Source organism: Marmota monax, unplaced genomic scaffold (genome assembly GCF_021218885.2).
Source record: "Marmota monax isolate L192 unplaced genomic scaffold, Marmota_monax_Labrador192_F-V1.1 WCK01_AAM20220418_F8-fsc00126, whole genome shotgun sequence".
Taxonomy (NCBI): domain Eukaryota; kingdom Metazoa; phylum Chordata; class Mammalia; order Rodentia; family Sciuridae; genus Marmota; species Marmota monax.
This window is the reverse complement of record NW_026695245.1, coordinates 3,244,555-3,267,569: the sequence shown is the minus strand read 5'-3', so window position 1 is coordinate 3,267,569 and position 23,015 is coordinate 3,244,555. Positions and strand designations below refer to the sequence as shown.

The following is a 23,015-nucleotide window of genomic DNA, read 5'->3' as shown; positions in this document are numbered from 1 at the left end:
CATCATTTAAATTATCAGAAAAATCACAAAAATGGAGTGAAACAACTTTTGGTTGTGGTGGCATTTACAGCCCAGAAGACTGTTATTCTAAAGAATGAGTATAAAAAAAAGGCAAAATTATCAAAACTAACCATATCCATAGTGCTAGATATCCACTAAAAGAAACTATAAATCAAGAAAAGCAGTTATTCTACAGGAACTGCTAGAACTCAAGTTAGAACACCAGGAGTCATTAGCCTTCTAGCCACATGCAGTTAACCCTTTCCCCACTTGCCCAAAGATGTTTGCCAGAGAAGGGAGAGCAGTTACAGCCAGTAGCTTTCCGGCCAGATGGAACTGACTTGACTTGGAACAAAAGGCAAAACCTACACCAAGAGACATTAAGAGTAAAAGTAGCAGACGCCATTGGAAACAAATGGGAAAATCTTAATAACTGATAGCATGGGTTGCTTTTCCCATTAGACTGCATACGATTCTATTGTAAAAAACTACCACAAACTTTGTGGCTTAAAACAACAGGAATTTATTATCCATAATTCTGTATTTAAAAAATCTGAAATGGTGCTCATCAGATAAAATCAAGGTATTACAGGACCAGCTCTGTGGGGGGATCTGTTTCCTTGCTTTTCCATCTTCTAGTGGCCATCAGCATTCTTGATTCATAGCCCCTTTCTCCACAATTCCCAAGCCTGAAACACTGCATCAAACTAGCTACATCTCTGACTCCTTTTCTGCTTCCCTCTCACACTTGTAAGAATTTCTGTGATTATACTAAATAACCCACAATAATTTTCCTATCTTATGATCAGTCAATCAGCAATCTTGATCTGCAACTTTAATTTCCCCTTACCACATAACTGAACATATTCACAAATCTCAGAGATCAAGATATGAACACCTTTGGGGACCATTACTCTGCCTCCTATATAGGGCAAATGGCAAAATAGCCTGATTATCTAACAGGAAGTCCTTAGAAATGAAAGAACCAGAGAAGGAGTAGGTTAGATCCACACCCTCAGCTTCTAGAAACATCACTCATGATCAGGAAAAACAAGAGAGCGCACTTCAGAAATTTAGAGCAGAGGCAGAAAAGAAAAATGCCTTCACTCTGAAAACACTCTCCAGCTTAAACACAGGTCCACAGGTAGAAAGTATAAGTGACCTATGGGACTGAGCATTTGAGACCACTGCTACCCAAACACCGACTAACCACTAAGCTATGTAGATGCAAGGGTGCTGGAAAACTATGCTAACATTAACTGAGCAGAGACATCAGCAGGCCAGATGCATTCCAAATTCTACCGATTAAGGTCAGGTCAATTTTTAACAAAAGCAGTGAAAGATCTTTATGCTAACAAAGATTCTTTCTGAGGATAGAAATATTCTAAATGTTAAAATGCTGAGAGAAATTAAAGACCTAAAAATAAATGAAGATGAATTTCAGGTCCATAGACTGGAAGAGTCAAAATTGTTAAAATGGCAAATCTTCCCAAACCAACCTATAGATTCAAAAAAATAACCTCTATTAAAATTCCAGTAGACATTTTTATAGAAATTGACAATTCTAAAATATATATGAAAATATAAAGTACTGAAACTCAAAATAATTTTTAAAAACAAGACTATAGCTGGAGAATTTATACCATTTGATTATTATATCAAAATAATTATAAAGCTACTGCAATAAATTGATGTTAGGATACACATATAGATCAAGGAAAAGAATAGTAAATGCAGAAATAAAACCTTATATTTATGATCAATTGATTTTCATCAAAGTAAAAAGATGGTCCTTTCAATAAATGGTAAACAGATAACAAAATGTGTATCTATTCAATGGAATATCATTCATAAAGAGGGATAAACTATTGACACATGCTACAGTATTACAAGACTCAACCACATTATGCCCAATTATAGAAGCCAGACACAAGTTCATGATTTCATTTGTAAGAAATCTTGAGGAAAGGCAAATATATCTAGAGACAAAACTAATGAATGCTCTGTAATTGATCATGGTGATGATTTATATAGCTGTGCAATGTACTATAAAACATTCAAATGTACACTTATAATATAGAATTTTATGCAATGTAAATTATACTTTGATGAAGCTATTTTTCCACAAAAGAACAATCAGGAGTTCCCCATTGCTGGGAACACAAGCAGAGGCTGAGCAACCTTCTATCAAGGATGGTATAGGGGTCTAATGACCTTGGCATTTGACCTCATTGTCCAACTCAAGAGTTTGTACACCTTTGCCCAATATATTTGGCTTATACATTTTCTCATGGCTTTTTCCAGTTGCTGAGAAGATGGTTATAACAGAGAAAATAGTGGTGACTGCTCTACCAAATATTTCACTTGTAAACACTGAAATTAGAATGTTTTTCACCTTTCGTCCTGTAAACGCAGCTCGGTGAAGTGGTGTGTCTCCCATGTCGTTCAACACATTCACTTCTGCACCAGCCTAATAAACATGAAAACTTTAGTACATCTTACATATCAAGAAATAGAAAAAAGTAGAATTAATTTTTAGAAATAATTAAATATTTCAAAATTAGAATAATTGCTAATATTGTTTGGTTGTCACTACTAAAACTAAATTCAATTCATAGTAAAAATAAATAGTAAGTTTCCTGAATGGTAAAAGTCTAACAGATAAGTAGAACAAAAAGGGATTTTCTTTAAAAATCAATACATCGTCACTCAACTTTAGACGCAGCCATACTGAACAAAGGAAAACTATCTCCAAATACAGTACTATTTCCTCCACCATAAGGTAATAAGTTTTCAAATTTAAAAAAAAAAATGCCCCCATTAAATGTACAGAATAAGATACAACCTAATTTCAAAAACATTCATATGTGAAAAATTGTTCAGAGAATTGAGAAATATGAGGTCTCAAATCTCATTAAGTACAGTGCTAAGAGATTTTGACATTATTTTTTAATGTGGGATGCACTTTGGTTATTTTTTCAACTTGTCATGCTTGTAAAACTGAAAATTATATCTTCATTAATTAATATGCCTGCTTTGCCACTTTAAAAAGCCAATAATGTAAAAACCAAATTATTAAAATCACAGAATTTTAATTAATCAAGCTAACCTAATTCATGTTTTTAGTAAAGAAAATTAAGTGTCTTTTAATGATGAGCTATTGCTTTAATAAACTATTATGGTTCAGTTGGCTTTTCTAAGATTTCTATCCTATAATTTCCATAATAATTATTCATTATAGTCATTAAAAAATTAAAGCCATAAATAGACCTTCAACAGATCCTGGACCACTTGTCTATGTCCAAAATAGCATGCCAGATGAAGAGGTGTCCAGCCCAAGTTAGACTTACTTCTTCCTAAAAATGGAAAAAGATTTTTTTTTTAGATGTTATTTATGTAGTTTTATAACAAACTGAATTTCTGCCAAGAGAATGCAAAGACTAGAACTCACATGATCCAGATGGGTGCCATCTTTTTGACTTGGCATCCTTCTTATGGTTTCGATCTCTAATGTCCTCCAAAAGCTCACTGAAGGATTGGTCCCTAGTGCAGCAATACTCAGAGGTGAGCCTTTGGAAGGTGATTGGGTCATGAGGGCTCTGACATCACGAATGGATTAATCCACTTATAGATTCATAGCTTAATCAGTTTTGGGGAAGGGCTTTGTTATAAAAGTGAGCTCTTTCTCTTCCCTTCCTGGCCACCAGGAGATAAGCAGCTTTGCTCTTCCAGATGCTCCTGCCATGACAGTCTCTGCCTCCTCACAAGCCCAGAAACAACAGAGCCAAGTGACTGTAGACCAAAATCTCTGAAACTATGAGCCAAAATGAATCTTTCCTCTTTTTAGGCTGTTCATCTCAGGCACTCTGTCACAGTGACAGACTAACACAAGCCTCATCCTCAAAGGGTACTCTGGGAGACACAATGGGCTTACATGAACTTCATGATCCGTAAAGTTTGCTGGATCTGGAGTTGAGTCTTTATCTTGTCATCATCTAGCAAAGACTTGGTTCCCTTATCATAACATTTCACAACAAGCAACTCTATTTGAAAACCCGTACCACTGGGCTGGGGATGTGGCTCAATCGGTAGCTCGCTTGCCTGGCATGCGTGCGGCCCGGGTTCGATCCTCAGCACCACATACAAACAAAGATGTTGTGTCCACCGAAAACTAAAAAAATAAATATTAAAAAAAAATTCTCTCTCTCTCTCTCTCTTCAAAAAAAAAACCAAAAAGACAAAAAACCGTACCACTTAAGGAGAGTAGACAGAGGAGCCAAAGGCAGTGGAATCAGTAGAGTATTTCCTGCAGCATGTGGAACACTGTTAGCTCTCTGACTTCAGATAAAAATCTCAGGTAATGAGGATATTGGGTTACCAGAGTGCTAAAGTCCAACAAGATAGCCAGAATCAAAGTTAAAAGCAATGAAATGTCAGATTCTAGCAGTGGAGCTGAAGAGAGGTATGCTGAAAAAACTAAAGCTATAAAAATCAATTTAGGGAAAAGAAAAGATAAAGGTTCTACAGCATAGAGCTGAGATAGCTCCAAAAGCTTAGTAGAATTTAAATCAGGTTGCAGAGACTATAGCCTGATCAAACTCCCAAAGCCTACCCACCCTGGAGGGTCCATCACAGCCCAAGAGCCTACTGCTCCCAGGGGATTACTCCCAAGGAGAAGCCTGTGGTTTAATGGTTAAAGGGGATTATAGAACCTCACCTGCATTACACACACTCTCAGATCCTGGACATCAGGTTCTGAACCAGCAGAATCTTCAGTTACCAACCTCAGAGTACCACATCAGGCCTCAAACACATGCCCACCCACCACATACACACAGAGGCATCGGGACTGGAGCTGCCATCAGTGTGCCTGTGAGTGTCTGCCATTTACCCAAACTGCTCCATCTGTTTCCTCTTACATGTGTGCCCCATGGAACATATAATTACACAGTCAATAAATCCCAGAGCCTCAGTGTAGTTCAATGAACATTTCTTTTGCTTTCTATTTGTAAATAAAGCCTAACTCTTCCTGATAATAATAATCTCCCTTTATTCTTCAGATGGAGACTCCCACTCACCTACTTATTTCATTGAAGAGAAGTCATGTAAACCTCCACATCAAAAACCCACTGCTGATTTTATAGCCTGCCACTTTGCTGAATTCATTTATTAGCTCTAATAGTTTTTTTGTAGACCCTTTTGGGTCTGCTAGGTATAGAATCATGTCATCTGCAAACAGTGATAATTTAAGTTCTTCTTTTCCTATTTTTGTGCCTTTAATTTCTTTCGTCTGTCTAATTGCTCTGGCCAGTGTTTCGAGAACTATGTTGAACAGAAGTGGTGAGAGAGGGAATCCCTGTCTTGTTCCAGATTTTAGAGGGAATGCCTTCAGTTTTTCTCCATTCAGAATGATGCTAGCCTGAGGCTTAGCATACATTGCTTTTACAATATTGAGGTATGTTCCTGTTATCCCTAGTTTTTCTAGAGTTTTGAACATAAAGGGATGCTGTACTTTGTCGAATGCTTTTTCCGCATCTATCGAGATGATCATATGGTTCTTATTTTTAAGTCTATTGAACCACATAAAAATAAAATAAAGATGTTGTGTCCACCGAAAACTGAAAAATAAATATTAAAAAAAAATTCTCTCTCTCTCTCAAAAAAAAAAATAAACCCACTGGTGTCTTTGGTCAATGACTTTTCCACTCACGTTGCAAGCCCTCTGAGCCATAGTTCCCTCAAATGTGTACTCTGAGGCCACCACCTGCCAGCCTTCTAGTGACTCACCCCTAACCACATAACAGCAGTCTCTCTCCTTACCATCAATCCTGACGCCATCTTGGGGTACTTACTGCCCATTCAAGTATGCTGACTACTCAGTTTCCCTCATTTCTCACAAACCATTGCTGCTCAATGTCACATACCCATTGCCAAAGCCAAAACTTGGACACCCTGATGAACACAAACACCCCACCTGCCAGCTTCCTCACAGGTATACCCTCATACTAGTTCTCTTATTCTTCTATTTAATCAGTCCCTCGCTCTTTAATTATTTTTCATTCATGTAAATAGCCCCAATATCGACTTCAATAAATCTGGTATGTATTCCTTGGCCCTCTATGTCAACTTTTTTTTTTCCCAGTACTGAGAATCGTCTGTCTTTCCACCCAGTGCCTTGCATGTGCTTAAGCAAGTGCACTATCACTAAGCTACATACTCAGTCCTTCATTTATTTTATTTCAAGACAAGAATGGTTTTATCTCAATTTGTGATCCTCCTGCCTCAGCCTCCCACATATTAGAATTACAGGTATGTGCCACTGTGCCGAGCAACTTATTTTATTTCCAGTTTTGGGCATTAAACTCACGGGCACTCTACCACTGAATTATATCCCCAGCCCATTTTTAATTTTGAGACAGGGTCTTGCTAAGTTGCTTAGGTTGGCCTTAAACTTGTGATTCTCCTGCCTCAGATTCCCAAGTAGCTGGGTTTATAGGCAGGCCCCACCATGGCCTGGCAATACTTTTTTAATCAATATCCTTGCTTCACTATCTTTGTCATAGCAGCCTAGAAAAAAAAAACACAAAATAAGATAAACATAATAGCTCAGTTTCTCTAGAACCCCATCCAGGTTTCTCACCCAGAGTAAAGAAAAATAATAAAACCCTATTGATTTTGACACCATTAAGTCAAGATTCCACACTTTGGCTAGGCAAACCTTCTAATGACCTCTTCAGATGTCTCTCCTACATTCCATAACAAGTATTTCAATCTATTACTATTCTCCTCAAGCTCCTTTTGCAGGCATCTCAACCCTTAGCAGTAACATCATCTTTCAGTTTAACAATAAAAATAGAAACTTTCATAGAACTTTTTGGGCTTCCCAGAAATAAAGCTACTGTCCTACCTCTATTTCACATATTCTACCATCTTTCCTTCCTGATGTTAAAGACCAATCATTCTTTCTGGATCCCATCCCTTCCTGCTTCTCAAGTATTTTCCCCACCCCACCCCTATTTTTAACCTTTTCCTCTTTAGTTGCTCATAGGAAGGAGCAAGTAAGTAGTCTCTCCCCTCTAACAAGCAAAAACAAACCTTCTCTAACCCCATGCTCACTACCAATCATCCTCCTCCTCCTCCTCACTCTTCCTTCCCATTTTTACTTGCTTTTTTCACTTCATTCCTTCCAATCAAGTACCCATCCACTGAAGAATATGTTCATCTCCCACCACGTCATTTAATCTATCCTCAACTTTTATTTAAAATATTGACAACAAATCACAGGGGCTCTTTTCATCTGCCACTTTGCTGCATCACAGTCTAGTATCAAAGAGGATGATCGTCCTCCCTGGCTGCTATAGCCCTGCATTCTCTGGTCTCACAATTCTGGAATTTCCTCCAAGTGGGAAACTATTTGTCTCTAATGAGTTCATTATTGGTAATATCAAAAGTGGTATTTACTGGCCCTCTCCAACTACATTGTTTATATACTGTTGATTTAAAAACAGATTTCCACTTCCAAGTCTCAGACACCTTCTATGTGGATGATGCAAAGGTGCCTCAAGCTCAGGAAATACAAAGCTGAGCTTGTCCTTCATTCCATGTATTCACATTTACACACAAACACTACCCATTCCCCTTCTCACTTATTTTCACAACTGTCTGCCCTATTATTTACCTAATTTTTCATGGCAGATACCAGCATCACCCTTGGCTGCTTTCTCCTTTTCATACCCCACATTCAATTAGTTCTTTCAATTCTACATCCTAAATATTACGACATCACATATACTTTCCTCCATTACCTCCATTCATTGCATCTGTCCCATCTACTCACAGTTAGATCCTCTATTTTACTAAAACAGCCTCTGAACTGGTCTCTTCACATCTAGTGTTTCCAAGTGGGATTCTATATCCAAAAAAATCAGTTTCCAAAATTGTAAATAATTCTGAAAATACTTCAAATATTTTCTATAATTAGTTATCATAGTATTTTAAAACATTCAATGATCAAGAATTACCTACAAATAATAGAACCCTTTATAGAATATTAAAATGCTGGAAAACATCAGCAGATATGATAGGGTAATATTCAAATTACTTCCCATCTGGAGCTCCTAGAAAAATGATAGCACTTCTCAGAAGCATGTGTTGAGACAGCCAATGTAAGTTCTTTTTCCCAAACTTATTTCTTGAAATGCCACTCATTTATATGAAGTATATAATGTACACAAATATAAATATTTTTATTTACAAGACTGACTCATATTAGCAAAAGACAGAACCATGAGCACATGCTTATAATAAGGCAGTAGCTATAAGTAAGACTAGTTAGATCTTCTAACCCAGACCCTAGATATGTTCACCTTAACCTTCAATTCTGCCTGTCAAGGTTTCATTCTCTCACTTTCAACTTAAGCTCAGTAGATTCCTTCCAATAGTATCATCTGTAAATTGATTGTTAAGCTTTCATTCTAATGGAATATATTAATTTGCATCATTTCCTTATATCTTAGGATTTGTTTATATAAGTAAAAAAAAAATCAAGAAATGCTAGAAAGGAATTCCCACAGGGAAACACTACTTACATGCAGACTTACCCATTCCCTTTAGTAAAGAACTGCACATCATCTGATTGTTACTCCTCTACATAAACCCCTCAAACTGCCCTTAAGACAAAGGCTGACTGACAGGTATAATGAGATGAAATTTTGAAAAAACCATTAACATAAATCTCTCAGTTTTACCTAAGTAGATGGTTTTCCACTAATTAGCCTGAGGCAACTATGGATAGGGGAAGAGGGTAGATAGAAAAGGGTCATTGAGGATTTTTAAACATTTTTAGCATTAAAAATTAGCTGGGTTCATGGTGCATGCCTGTAATCTCAGCTTCTAGGGAGGATCTTGAGTTTTGAAGCCAGCCTAGGCAAGTTAGGGAGACTCCATCTCAAAAAAACAAAACAAACAAACAAACAAAAAAACCCTACAGTAAAGATTGAGAGTCAGTTTTTGTAGAAGGATGCAGAGAAATTTTTAAATTACTTTGGCCAACTCAGACTACAGTTTCTAAGCAATTCAGATCATGGTTTCTTCCCAGCTGAGGGTGAAGCCAGGAGGAGGTTTGCTGCTCTAGGACATGAGGAGAGTGTGTGAAAAAGGAGTAAAACATCCATAAATCCATCTTAAGACAGCCCTTCCTGGGACAGGAACTAGCCGTAGAAGGAGATGATAAAATAAGCAGGATGTGAGATAATCTGAGAAGATGCTGAGAACAAGCTAGCTGTATCTGAGGTACAATGAAAAGATCACGAGCATGTTACCTATCTTAGCACCCACCTGCAAGATGGCCATGTCAAAGCAATCTCTGTAATGCATGGAGAGGGAAGGCTAACTTTTAACTACGCAAAGCTACCCTAGGCTGCCACATTTCAATACATTACCACATGACACTTTCCCAAGAGAGGACTAAAAGCACAACAGCACATTAATTTTTGTTTTCAACCTGAGTAAACTGAAGGATGCCTAGACAACCCATAAAACTTATGGATTGGTTGGATGGGTCTGTGGAGGTGTTTCCAGAGAAGATTGGCTTGTGGATCAGTGAACTGAATGGGGAAGACCTGCCCTGAACCTGTGTGATACCATCCAATAACTGCAGGCCCAGATGAAATGAAGAAACAGGAGAAGAAAGAAGAAGGGGAGACTGGGGTTGTGGCTCAGTGGTAGAGTGCTCGCCTAGCATGTGTATATATATATATATATATATATATATATATATATTTTTTTTTTAAGGAAAAAGGGAAGCTCTTGAGAATACAATCCTTCTTTAGCTGGTCCATGATAGGGCAGATTCTTCAGCCTTGGACTTGCACCAACAGCTCTCCAGGAGGCTTTCAGGCCTTACTTAAGTCTTGGACTCAGGTTGAATCACTGGTGTGTGTGTGTGTGTGTGTCTCTCTCTCTCTCTCTCATATTGAGGCTTTCAGCTTCTTGGACTGAGCAGCTACTATTTCCTGATCCTCCAGTCTGCAGACAGCCATTGTGAGACTATTCAGCCTCTGATCATGTAAGCCAACCTAATAAATCCCCTCTTATAATTACACATATTCTATTGGTTCTGTTTCTTTGAAGAGGCTTGACTAATACAAGGAGTGTGGCTGAGCTGAATACAATAAAGATGTGACAAAAGGTGGCTCAGGTGACATAAAGTCAACAATGACCCAGGTAAGTCTCCTAAGAGACAAGGAGTACCACCTGTATCATATGACAAATGGAGAGATCCAAGTTTAGCTTTATAGCTAAGCTTTACTTCAGCTACAAATGCTTAAGGAGCACTAAGAAAACAAGGGTCACTACAGAACCAAAGGCTACCTCACGGATTTGAAGACATCTGTCTCCACTGCACAAACAAAGCAAGGCCCACCTTTACACTTTAAAAGCCAATTTAGGGGAGCCAGTGGGGAGGGGGAAACAGGTGTTCATCAAAAGGACTAAGACTGAAGTACCCCAAATTTAACTTTTAGTCCATCTACCTTGCTCCCAAAATGTAAAGGGGTTTATTAAAATGCTAAACCATTTTAGAGAATAAATTCTATTTTTCTCCACCTCTGAGTGCAAGGCTATAATGTATTTGCAACCTTGCTATAAAATGTACATTATGATTTGGCTGCTACTTACCCAAATAGTTTTATCCTCCCCTCTACCTGCTGTGAGCTCTTGCATATGCAATCTCTCAACTCATACTTTGGCTCATGCTGTTTCTTTTGTCTTGAATCCTTTTACTTCTTTGAATTCACCTGGTGTAATTCCTACACACTCTTAGAACCACTTACTCTAAGAAGCTAATCTTTGAAGTTCAAGTTACTACCTCTCTTCTGAGGCCCCAAAGTACCCACACTTACATATACTGCCAATATTCTGTAATGTAAACAGTCTGATTTATTGATTTAATAGAACAATCTCAGTGAGGGCGGGGATCTCATCTATTTCTGCATGACTATCTCCAAAATATCTTACATGCTGGACAAACAAAAATCATTCAGACCTATTGGCTCAACTTAAAGTATCTTCAAGAAGAAAAACAATTATCAGACAATGCATGACATGGGCTCAACTTTGGAGCCTATAAGGTTTAGGATCCATAAATATTTTAAGAATGGATCTAGCTTAGAGGGGAGTGGGAATACATTTCACCCAATTTTGTGGGGATTCTTCCAAAGATAAGATCAGTGTTAAGTATATGATAGAGTTGTGTGGATTCTCAAGAGAAAACTATGAAATCCAGTGAAAGCTCACCTTTGCAGTTAATGTCAGCAATTACTTCTTTCCTCTTCACGGTTTCTAACAGCCTTCTTACTTCTTCAGTGTTGCCATTTCTGGCATGGTGGAGAAGCTGTTGTTCTGTTTCTGTGTTCATTTCTAGTTAAAAAAAAATAACATTGCTATTATCTAAGAACATAATTAGTTTGGGGATTTACCTGCTAATACAGAAAAGGGAAAGAATCATCCTTATTTGCCACTAATAACAGACACAATGAATTGTGCTGCAGGGCCACAACCTGGCCTTTTGTATTATTATAAAGAAATACATACACATTTGGGCAAGTTTCTTAACTTCTCAAAGCCTTAGTTTCCTCATCTGCAAAATTCAACCAACCTCATGAACTGTTATAACATTATACATACAAAAGTATTTTGTCAGATATGTAATATTATATAAATAGTTATTATTACTGCATCAATAACCAGATATACAATTAAAATATGACTAATCACATAGAAACATTGTGATGTAGTATAAATTAATACTTAAAAACTGTGAAAAAATGAATAGTAAAAATATAAATAAGGACTCTGGAATGAACACACTTAAATTTAAATTTTTTTTCTATTTTCTTACCAAGCCCCAAACTAAACACAGACCCACAACCAAATTTAAAACATATCAGAATGAGCAAATCTTATGAACAGCAATTTCCAGAATAAATCAAATAAATACAGATAAACACAAATGGTATTTATCGCCCACCAGATTAGCAAAAGTAAAAAAAAAAGAAAAGATTAAAATAGCCAATACTGGCATGGACAGAAAATGTGCATGTCTATGAACTGCTAAGATGAATAGAAATTCATAAAATTTTTCATGTTATAGGGAGAGACAACAATTTAGTGATATCAATAAACTTCAAAATGCACATACCCTACTTACTCTGTATGGACAACTATTTCTAGGGATCTATCCTACAAAAACACACCAGATTATCTTATAAGCATATTCATAAAGACCGAATTACTTACTCTTGTGAAAAGTTAGAAACAATCCATGTCCAACACCAGAGAACTGGTCAGAAAAAAATCTCCTGCAGAGGCTAAAAGAGAAGGCCTCTAGGATAGAGGATGGATAACAAATATTGAAGGCATAATTTCAGAAAATAATAGCCCATGCAGAGATAACAGCAGTACCCCCAACGTTTCTAGTGCTGGCAAGTCAAGCACTTCTCTCCATGAGGAGACTTCAATTATAGTCCCTAAAAGAAAATACATTTCAAGGAGAAAGACAGCAGGAGCTCCCAGCAAATGTCCACACCAAATGAACCTGAAGGTGAAGGGCCCACCTAATGGCCAGTCACTGTGGTGCACAGCTGTAATCCCAGCAGCTGGGGAAGCTGTAGCAGAAGGATCCCAAGTTCAAAGTGAGCCTCAGCAACTTAATGAGGTCATAAGCAACTTAGCAAAACCCTATCTCAAGATTAAATAAATGGACCCCCCCTGCTTCCTAAGTTTCCAATCAGTTTTCTAGTTCCCCACTCTTAGATAAGGGCCCATGACCAAGGTCAAGATAACTGAATAAAGTCTCAAAAACCTAAAGAAAGAGACTATAACCAAACAAAAACAGGAAGAAAAGCAACCTAGAGAAGACAAATTATTCAGAGGAAAAAGCTAAAAGTTGAAAATCCTGTAATACCAAAAAATTCTTAAAATTATAGGGAAAAAAACACTGTTAATTAAAAATAGTGAAAATAAAAGCTCAGCAAAAGAATTGAAAAATAAGCGTGAGAATACCTCCTACAAAATATAGCTGTTGAGAAAATAGAGAAGAAAATATAAGAGAATCAAGAGGATTAGTTGAGGTGGTGGAACAACCAAATGACAGAAGTTTAAGAAAAAGAAAATACAGAAATCAGCAGGACAAAATAATTCAGATAAATTTACAACAATGTAGAACCTACTGAGAACCCAAAACTTCTGGACAATTTCTGGTCTACAGACAAAAGAAAGCCCATTAAAGCACAGCATCATGAAATTTTAGAACTATTATGATAAACAAGATTCTACAAGTTTCCATGAAAAAGAACAAAATTTACTTCTCATTTCCCAATTTTTTAGGAAACTAATGGAGGATATGGCCCAAAATTCACAAACCAAGGAAGCAGAAGACATGAGACACAGGAAATTAATAAAGTAAAATGAAATATTGAAATGTAGCTGGGTGCTGGCCTAGATCTTATCCATACTTGCTGTGTGGATCACATGCAAAATTACAGGTTTTCCACATTTTGCTGCCAAGAATTTTCATTCCACCCCTCAGAAAGGCTCTGTTCCACCTGTACCTGAGAACTAGGGGTTGGCCTCTATGCTCAGAAGCAGCCTACTTTCCTTACAAATTCCTGCCAACCAGAGGCCATGACCTGTCCCCTACTACAACCCTAATAAATAACCACACTGGGCAAGGCCTGTTCATTGACTTCCTTTGAAAAAGCTCCACAAAATCTCTGGGCAGACAAAGCAGACTCTCGACCAAAACCTATTTTCAAAGTAAATTTTCCTGTGAAAGTTTTTTTTTTTTGGTACCAAGGATTGAACCCAGTGGTGCTTTACCACGGAGCCACATCCCCATCCCTTTTTATTTTGAGACAGGGGCTTGCTAAGGTGCTGAGTTCCCTGCTAAATTGCTGAGGCTGGCTTGGAACTCGCAATCCTCCGCCTCTCCTGAGCCCCTGGAATTACAGGCCTGCACCACCACACCTGGCTTCCTGAGAGACTTCTATCAGCAACCATATGCTAATCGGCTTTTATAAATAATCCCCTTTGCATTCATTAATGTGTACACTTATTAAAATAACATTTGACTAATCAATTTGAATTTTTAACAATACTTACATTAATTGTAGCATTATATATATAAGGTTCATCAATAAAGGTTCATTCACATAACTGAATATAAAAACATTAAGTGTCATAAACTTTCTAAAACTATGAAATTGCAATATATTGTTAAATCAAACAAGATTCCATTTGTAGTAGAGATATGTGGTATCATATAATCTCTATATGTACCCTAAACATTCAGAATAAGAATAGGACAACTGTGGCTACTCCTTGTGGTGAAATTATGAGTGATAATAAGGGCCTTTTCTTTCTCCCTTTGTAATGCCATGGATGGCCCCCAAGGCTTGGCACACAGTAGGCAAGTACTCTACCACTGGGCCACATCCCCAGCCCCAAAAGCCTTTTTTTTTTTTTTTTAATATAATTTTCTAAATTTCCCACAACATAATGGCATTTTTTGTTTGTTTGCCCTGGACAGATGGTTGGTTTGTTTATTTATTTTAAAGGCATTTCTTTATAATAGGCAAGTGTAAGTTATTGAAAATTTTAAAAATCTACATTTCTAAATAAATGCACATTTTATCACAGATGATCTTATATGTTTTTAGTCAAGTACGTTAAACTAGAAGTGACTCTAGACTTGCTAGCATACTATATGAGATTTCATTTCATATTCTTATCATCCTTTAAAGGATTAAACAATATTTGAAGTAAATATCTTTAAAACATACTAGAAGTATTCTACGTTACCTTGGATCCTCACCACCCCAAGATAATAGAAAAAAATATTTTTAAATTCTTCCATTTCTGCAAATAGGAAAAAGATAAATCTATTATCTAAACAACCTCCTATGATATATTAACCATGACAATTGCTCATAGATGCTGGTATTAGGATTAAAGTTTATGTTTCTTGGCTATGTACTAATGGCAGGAGCTGCTATAGGCAGGAAGTACCATGATGGATAAGATAGTCAGTCCCTGCTTTCCAGGAACAGGGTAAACATGCAAATGATAATCATATGTGTCAAAATACTCCAATGTATAAGGGACAGTGGTTGCATGAAGAAAAGGAGTCATTAGCTCTTTGCCTACATTAATTATGGAAGGTATTACAGAGAAAATGAAATTTAAACTGGTTCCTAAAGTCATTCTCCAACATCACAAGGGTATACAAGGTTTGTAACCTGCACAACCAGATAAAAAATATAGAAATCCATCAAGATATGGGATAGAAAAGATATAATTTTGGTTGTAGTGAGTTTGAGATTCCTGTGGGAAATGGAAATGCTTATTAAGAAATTAGGTAATAACAGCTTAAGCACAAGAGAGCATCTATAGGTTAGAATTTAAACAGTTGGGACTGGGGGTGTAGATCAGTGGCAGAGCACATGCTAGGCATGGGTAAGACCCTCATTAAAAAAAAAAAAAAAAAAAAAAAACACCAGAAGGAGTTATCACAGGGGTAAAAGGCCCTATATACTGGAAGAGGGGGACAGTGAAGAGGAGCTAAAAAAAAAAAAAAAAAAAGACTAAAGGTAAAGAGAGAGAGAGTAGAGGGTATCAGCACAGAAGTATTAGAAGTAGAGAATATTAGCACACTTAAGGGGCGTGAATGGGAATGAAATGCCAAGAAAGGGTATGAAGGATGGCGCCTAACACTGCCTAGGGGTTTGGCAAATAGAAGGCCATTGATGAAATACTTTTCAGTGGAAATAAGAGGCAGGGGAAAAAATAAATTTTGGTACATTGAAGAGTGAATGGAGAATAAAAAGGAACTAGTTCCCTTTAAAGTAACTTCCTTCTGAAGAGAAGGTGAGGACTTTACTTTTAGGATACTAGATACCTGGGCATGTTTCCAGGGTGTGAAGCTTGAACCAGAAAGGAGGAAAACTTTGGCATAAATGAAAGAGGGGGGCTCAGGTGTCCGACATGACATCCACATGAAGCTGCAGTTCCCCTGTCACCATTAGGGCCAGCACCACTTTCCCTATCCCTAATACCACACGAGGAGATGAATCAGTGAACACTGAGTTGAAGGCTACACATTTTAGACATTGCTCTGACCTTTGATAACATACTGATGATAAAACCATGTCTTACACTAGAAAAACCCGTAAATGTAATGGGGAAGGCAAATGTACAAATAAATTGCTTTCTACCTTTCTGGAGAGAGGTGTGACTTGCCCCCTCCATTCCCAATCACTCCATTTCTTTGGCTATTCCTGGACTGGATTATAAACTAGACCAGAACAAGTATCCTGTGACTATTATGTCCCCATTATATCCCTATCTAACATGGTGCCTAGAACACAGTAGGTAATCAAATATCAGTTAACCAGATGAATGGAGACATAGTTCTTTGGGAGCAATCAAATTTCCCCCTAGAATGCATTTACACTTTTTCTTGCAAAAGAAAACTAAGTTTATTTCTAACATGCTATAGGAAATAAAATCATACCAAAGAAGGGAGAACATTTTAAAATATACTCCAAGATTATTAGAATTATTAACTCCTACTTTGCTTAATTTGATGTTTCTTTATAAAGTATTTAATTTCTGTGACTAAAAATTACATTGATTAAAAAAAATCAAATTCATGTTGAACAGGTTTTTTTAAAATATTCCAAAACCATGAGAGTTTATTACAGAAAAGTGCTTTGTCTCTGATGTTTAAGCCCAAAGAAAAACACAAGTTATCCCTTAATGAAGCTTGTTAGAATGGGTTTTTGCTATACTGAATATAGTTTTGGTTGGATTTTTTGTTTGTTTTTTGAGTAAGGTCTATGTTGCCCAGGTTGGTCTTGAATCCCTTGAATCCCTGAGGCAGGCTATCCTCCTGCCTCAGCCTCCAATTTACTTGAGACTAGAGATGACAGCCATGGTGCCAGACTTTATCAGTGAACTCAACAGTATTTTTTCCTGATCACTTTGTGGAGATGGTTTTCATCTAGTCTTTTCACATTCACCCAATTCCATGCTCTAATTTATTAATTAGAGAATTTAATGGTCATAAGAATGTTTTCAAGGGAAAAAAACTTGACAGAAAACATGGATTTCAAAAACTGGGAGACTACACAACATTTTTGCCATGTTTCCTTTCTTCCAAGACCAAGAAGGCAAACTTTTAATTTTAATTTCTTTTTGAAGAAAGCAAATTTACATTTTGTTTCTTTGTGTAGAAAGCAAATTTACAAATTTCTACATTTTATTGTATTTTAAACACTACAAATAATTTAAACTGGCGCTCATACCTGATAATTTTGTGCTGCTGAAAACTCAATTTAGTAGATAAGTTCTGTGATCCCAGCATTTTTGAAATCTTAGCAGAGACTCTAAAACTTTTGGCTTAAAGGGTGATCATGACATGGTAAACTTGGTCAGGAATCTATTTTATAATTTAAATGGCTACTTTTAAGTATAATTTCAAAATCAAAGAATTCTATAGAATCAAAATAGAAAATTCCTAGATAATTCAAAGATAATGAAGTTTGATAAGAGCTAATTCACCACAACATCAAAAACTTAAGTATTTAACAATGTGTCATTTAAAAGTATTTGAAAAGTTTAAAATTCAAAGACATCCAAGCTAAACTTATTCAACCATCCCTGTAATATTTAACTGCACATCATAAAACATAAGTACAGTGGTTCCTCAAACAATTAAACATAGAATTTCCATATGATCCAGCAATTCTACTTCTGTGTCCCCCCAAAAAACTGAAAGGAGGGAATCAAACAGATATTTGAACACTTATGTTCACAGCAGCATTATTCAGAATATCCAAGAGGTAGAAACAACCTGAAAATCCATTGACAGATTAATGGAAAAACAAAATGTGGTAAATACACACAATGGAATATAATCCAGCCTTTAAAAGAAAATTCTGACACATGCTAGAACACAGATGAACCTTGAAAACATTTTGCTAAGTGAAATAAGCCAGACACACTAAAGACAAATATTGTATGATTTCACTTACAACATTGTATGATTTCACTTACAACATAGCTAGTAATTAATAAAGACTAGAGTTGAATAGTGTTTGCCAAGGGCTAAGGGAAGGAAAAATGGGAACTATTATTTAATGGTACAGTTTTAGTTTAAATGATGAAAAGGTTCTACAAATGGATTGGGGAGTTTAACAATTCAGAAATCATTAAAACCATATGTAGTGGTTAAAACTTACACAACTGAGGATGTGGTTCAGAGATAGAGCAACTGCCTAGCATATACAAGTCCCTGGGTTAGAGCTCTGCGTGCGTGTCCACACACACACACAAGCCAGAAAAAAATTCTCAGATACAGCTTTTGTGCTTGATATTAATATAATTTTTGAAATACATCCAACAATTAAAGTTTACAAAAAAAAAAACTGTAGCATGTTTAGCACTTCACTCCAAAGTGGTTAGCTGCTTAATGATATGTTTCTTCCTGACATTCTTTTAATACTGGGAAAGCATTAAAAATTAAAGTTACTTTTTAAAAACACAGCAATGACAAGAAAATTAATTTCTGCTCTAAATCTTGTTAGTTTGTAGTGAGCAATCAGTAAGTTCTCTGATGTGATCATATAGCTATGTGTGTCACACTCATATACACATATATTCCCATACAAGTATGACATTTGCTTTAACCCAAACCATTAAGGGCACTTTTTGCTTGTTTTAGAAATTCAACATTGGCAGAGACTCATGTGTGATCTGACACCAATTTCAGAATTGAAAAACTGAAAAGCACAAAATTAAAGTTACTTGCCAAATATGATAGTAGAGTAACAGCCAGAAGCTGTAACTTCTAAGCATGAGCTGTGACAAAGCTATATAGTTCATAAAATTCAAATCAGCCTTTAAAATTAAAGGCCACTGATTCTAATATTTGTTCCTATGTGAGCACTGAGGAAGTAAAATCTGAATTATAGTATGTCGTTCCACTTGTTTTTTTTCTTGGTACCGGGGATTGAACTCAGTGGCACCCAACCACTGAGTCACATCTCTAGCTCTATTTTGTATTTTATTTAGAGGCAGGGTCTCACTGAGTTGCTAAGTGCCTCATCACTGCTGAGGCTGGCTTTGAACCTGCAATGCTCCTTGTCTCAGCCTCCGGAGCTGCTGGGATTACAGGCGTGCGCCACCTTGCCTGGGTCCCTCTAGTTTTACAAAGCTTTATTATCTGAAAAGAAATATCCAAAACTCAGCAATTCAAGGAAAACAGCAATTTATAAGAGCTATTTTAGGAAGCATTCGAATTGTTGTTTTATAAAGTTTTTTTTGTTTGTTTGTTTGTTTTTTTAATACAGGTGCTGTACAACTGAACTACATCCCCAGTCCTTTCTTTGAGACAGGGTCTTGTTAAGTTGCTAAGGCTGGCCTTAAAATTGCATTTCTCTTACCTCAGGCTCCTGAGTAACTGAAAATACAGGTGTATTTTCACAGGTGCACTTGGCAATCAATTTTTAATTCAGTAAAACTTTCCCTCTAAGCTCTGTGCCCTCATTAAGAGCGTTGCTCCTCTGGGGGGGAAAATGTTGAACTATAATTATAACAGCATGTAAACCATTGAAATCAGCATACAATGTTTATAACAAATTATTGTTCACTTTATATGTGAACTTTCTTATTCATATTCAATATTGGATGCCAAACTGACATAATTAGACACCAACCCTATATATTCACTGGTTATTTATAATTTTTCTACATTCAATGACCAGTTATGCATCATAGAAGTTTCTCTTTATAGGGACTTATTTGCTGTTGTTCTTGTTATTTTTGTTTGTTTATTTGAGACAGGGGTTTCACTGTCATCTAGCATGGCCTTGAAAGCCTGGTCTCAACTGATTCTCCTGCTTCAGCCTCTGGAGTAGTAGCTGGGACTACAGACATGCACCACAACTCCAATCTTTTAAAGGGAAGCTTTAAACACAAAATACACATGTGGTTACTTTCTATTGTCACATGATAGGAAAATGCTCAGTGAAGGACTGCTTTCACTATATAGTGCATCATTTTCTACTTGAAGGTTGATGAATAAGAACTCAGATAAAAATCTATCAGCAAATTACTACAACCTCTTACTGACTGCATTAAAACTTTCTTATATTTGCCCACCTCCTTAGTACTGACAATATGGATATAACATTGATGGGGGAAATCATGTAAAGTGAGAAAAACTCAACATTTCTAGGGATCAAGAACATCATAAAAGACATGTCACCAGGATGGTAAATCGTAAATATATACTATACAGAGTGTGTGAATTTTTACTGAAACTTCATTAATGAATTATTGGTATAAGCAGGTTCCTGCATAGCCAAAACCTGTACTCTTTCTAGGAACTGCACAGAATTTACAGAGTCAAAATTCTGATAGACACAGCTTAAATTTTCCGATGTTCAATTTCTCACATGCACATACTAGCTTATTGTCTCCTCCAAGTGTTCCCACTTAAGTATATTTCTACTTTGACTTTTTAAGGGAATACTTATGACGCTTGCTTAACAGTAATGTCAACAGGTTAAGAAATTGCCACAACAGAGTTCCAACTGAAAAGCATGATCAAATACATAGCTGTATCTCTAAGGAGAAAACTTGTAATTTATTTAACAGACATCACTCAAAAGAGATTGGCTGTATTCTTAATTGTTGGTGTTAAACAGTATCATTTTTTTTTTATTTATTTAAGGCAATTCTGGGAGAGGAGTGTCTTTAAGATATACAACCTGGCTAATCTGAAACACAGGTCCACATATTGCTACAATACCTGCAAAAATGAGCAGCCTCCAGGGACAAGCATTAGCCATCCATCACAAATTCCTGCTGATTCATAATTAGATATCTAGCAATTGTCATCTGATAAAAGACATTCTCAAAGTCCTACATCCAAATACAACTATTTCAGATAAATCTACTCAATTTATGGCTGTTAACTCCCATTTTGAATATCATTTTTTAAACGCTGTTAGAAAATTACTTTGCCTGGGGGAAATGAAAAAAAAAATTAAATCACTGTTACTGTTTTCTCCCTATAGCCTATGGATAGATTCCACCTAGTAATTTAGAATTGGGGAGATTTAGAGCAGATTTTGTGGCTATTCTCCGATTAATAGAGAGCTTTAACAATTTCAGCTGAGGGGTTCAGAATGTATTATCTAGCATACTTTAGCAAAAATTCCAAAGTATCACAGTTAGAATAAGAACACTGACAGACTTCAAGCCAACAAACTATTTTCCAAATGCTGGGTAAAGAGATGAGGGTGTCCCAAACTCTATATCCAAAATGCATCTACTACTGTGCATACTTAAATTTCTAGGGAAACACATCACTGGTTTCACAACTGACTTAATTATTCAACCATTCATAAAGCCTGAGAGGTACATTAGGAACACTCAAGCACCCTTAACTTACACTATCTCACTGCAAAATTCAATTTCACAATATTGTCTGCATAAAAAAAAACCAAGACACCTGAAAGCTAAGTCAGGATAACCCCCTTTGACATCTCCGGCCAATCATCAGGGCCTCAGGATAAGTGACTCCTTCAGGAACCTGACCAGCCACCGAGACTCCCGGGAGAGGAGCGCTCACCTCCCACCAGTTTCTATTGTGCAGCTGCGGTCTTTCACGCTGATACCCCTACCATTTTTTCACGTGTGTTGAACCGACCACGCGGTACATAATAAACATGGTCACATGAACAACTCGTGACTTCCATTGTGAATCAATCCTCCCGTTGTTAGAGGGAAACTAAAAGTTACCATGCACACATGAAAGTACCAAGAAAGCACGCAGCTGAAGGCTTGGTAGGTGATGCATGTGGCATCAGCACGAAGTCGCAGCACCTCGTAGTGGAAGTGCAACAAATGCCAACAGTTTGTTACTTTTAACAACTTCCTGCAGTGCTGGGGGAGCCAGCCGCCGCCGGGAAGCCAAGATCGCGCTGCGGCATCACGAACCTGACGAGCCTTCGAAACTCCCGGGAGAGGAGCGCTCACCTCCCACCAGGTGCGGGCAGACCACCCGGAGCACGGGGCTGGCAGGAACCTGAGGCTGCCTCGGATTCCAGGCGAGGTCGGCCGCGAGAAACTGACCTACGCGGTCACCCAGGCTCCCAGAGCTCCTGAGGCGAGGGCCACGACCACAGGCTTTCCGTCTGTCAGCCCCACGTTGTTGAAGCGGCCGTCGCCGACTCCAGCTCGCACTCCCGAGGACCCTACTGGGCCCCGGCGCTGGCCACCCGGCAGAGCGGGAGGCGGTGCGACTCCGCTAGGGGACACTGCCCCTCCTCGGTGCTGTCCTGGAGAGCGCGCGGGCGCCTTCCCGAATTGTTGGCGGCTGGACAGACACGTGACCGTCTCGCGGGGCCACGCCCCCAGAACGCCACGCCCACTGTCCGGCTTATTCTGGTCAGGCCCGCTCCAGTCTGGTTGGCTCCCGCACTGCCCGCCAGCTGTTTCAGGCTGTGTCAACTTTCGCGCTCCTCTCACTACCTCCTAAGGCCAAAGAAGAGTTGGACCCTACCTGGAAGACTACAAGAAAGTGGTGGTGTCCGGGGAGGAAGACCCCCAGCTTAAGCAAAATATAAATACTGGATTAATACTCAGCAAGCTCGACATTAAATACATCGCCCAGCTACCTAGTTGTTGTTGTTGTTGTTTTCTTTTTTGGTTTGGTTGAGGTCTGATCCGTGGGAACTTAATTAGCAGTGTAAATTAGCTATACAACTTTTTCTTTTCATGCTTTTCAAAGGATGGCCTTAAAATGCCAAACAGGTATAAACATTTATGTAGGAGTGAGGAATGCATAGAGATAAGGATTTTAAAAATTTCCTTCACTTTCTCCACTAAATAATCTTTCAGAGATGCACCAAAGTTCTAGCCAGAGGAGTTAGCACATAGTTTATAAT

The 23,015-nt window shown here is 37.6% G+C and overlaps 1 protein-coding gene across 9 annotated transcripts in view; it reads right to left on the bottom strand.

The window, feature by feature from the left end:
• Window positions 1-23,015, bottom strand: part of Osbpl1a (oxysterol binding protein like 1A) — a 220,357-nt gene that overhangs the window by 177,667 nt on the left and 19,675 nt on the right. For 2 of the 9 annotated variants that reach the window (XM_046433502.2, XM_046433530.2), the window contains exons 1-4: window positions 22,105-22,435; window positions 11,296-11,418; window positions 3,271-3,356; window positions 2,396-2,470 (exon numbers count right to left, since the gene is read on the bottom strand). In XM_046433502.2, the coding sequence (XP_046289458.1) occupies window positions 2,396-2,470; window positions 3,271-3,356; window positions 11,296-11,416 (282 nt within the window). In that variant the 5' untranslated portion in view covers window positions 11,417-11,418; window positions 22,105-22,435. Of the gene's footprint in view, window positions 1-2,395; window positions 2,471-3,270; window positions 3,357-3,451; window positions 3,544-11,295; window positions 11,419-22,065; window positions 22,437-23,015 lie in introns of those variants that run through there. The other 7 variants (XM_046433512.2, XM_046433521.2, XM_058578263.1 and 4 more) reach the window with 7 other exon arrangements.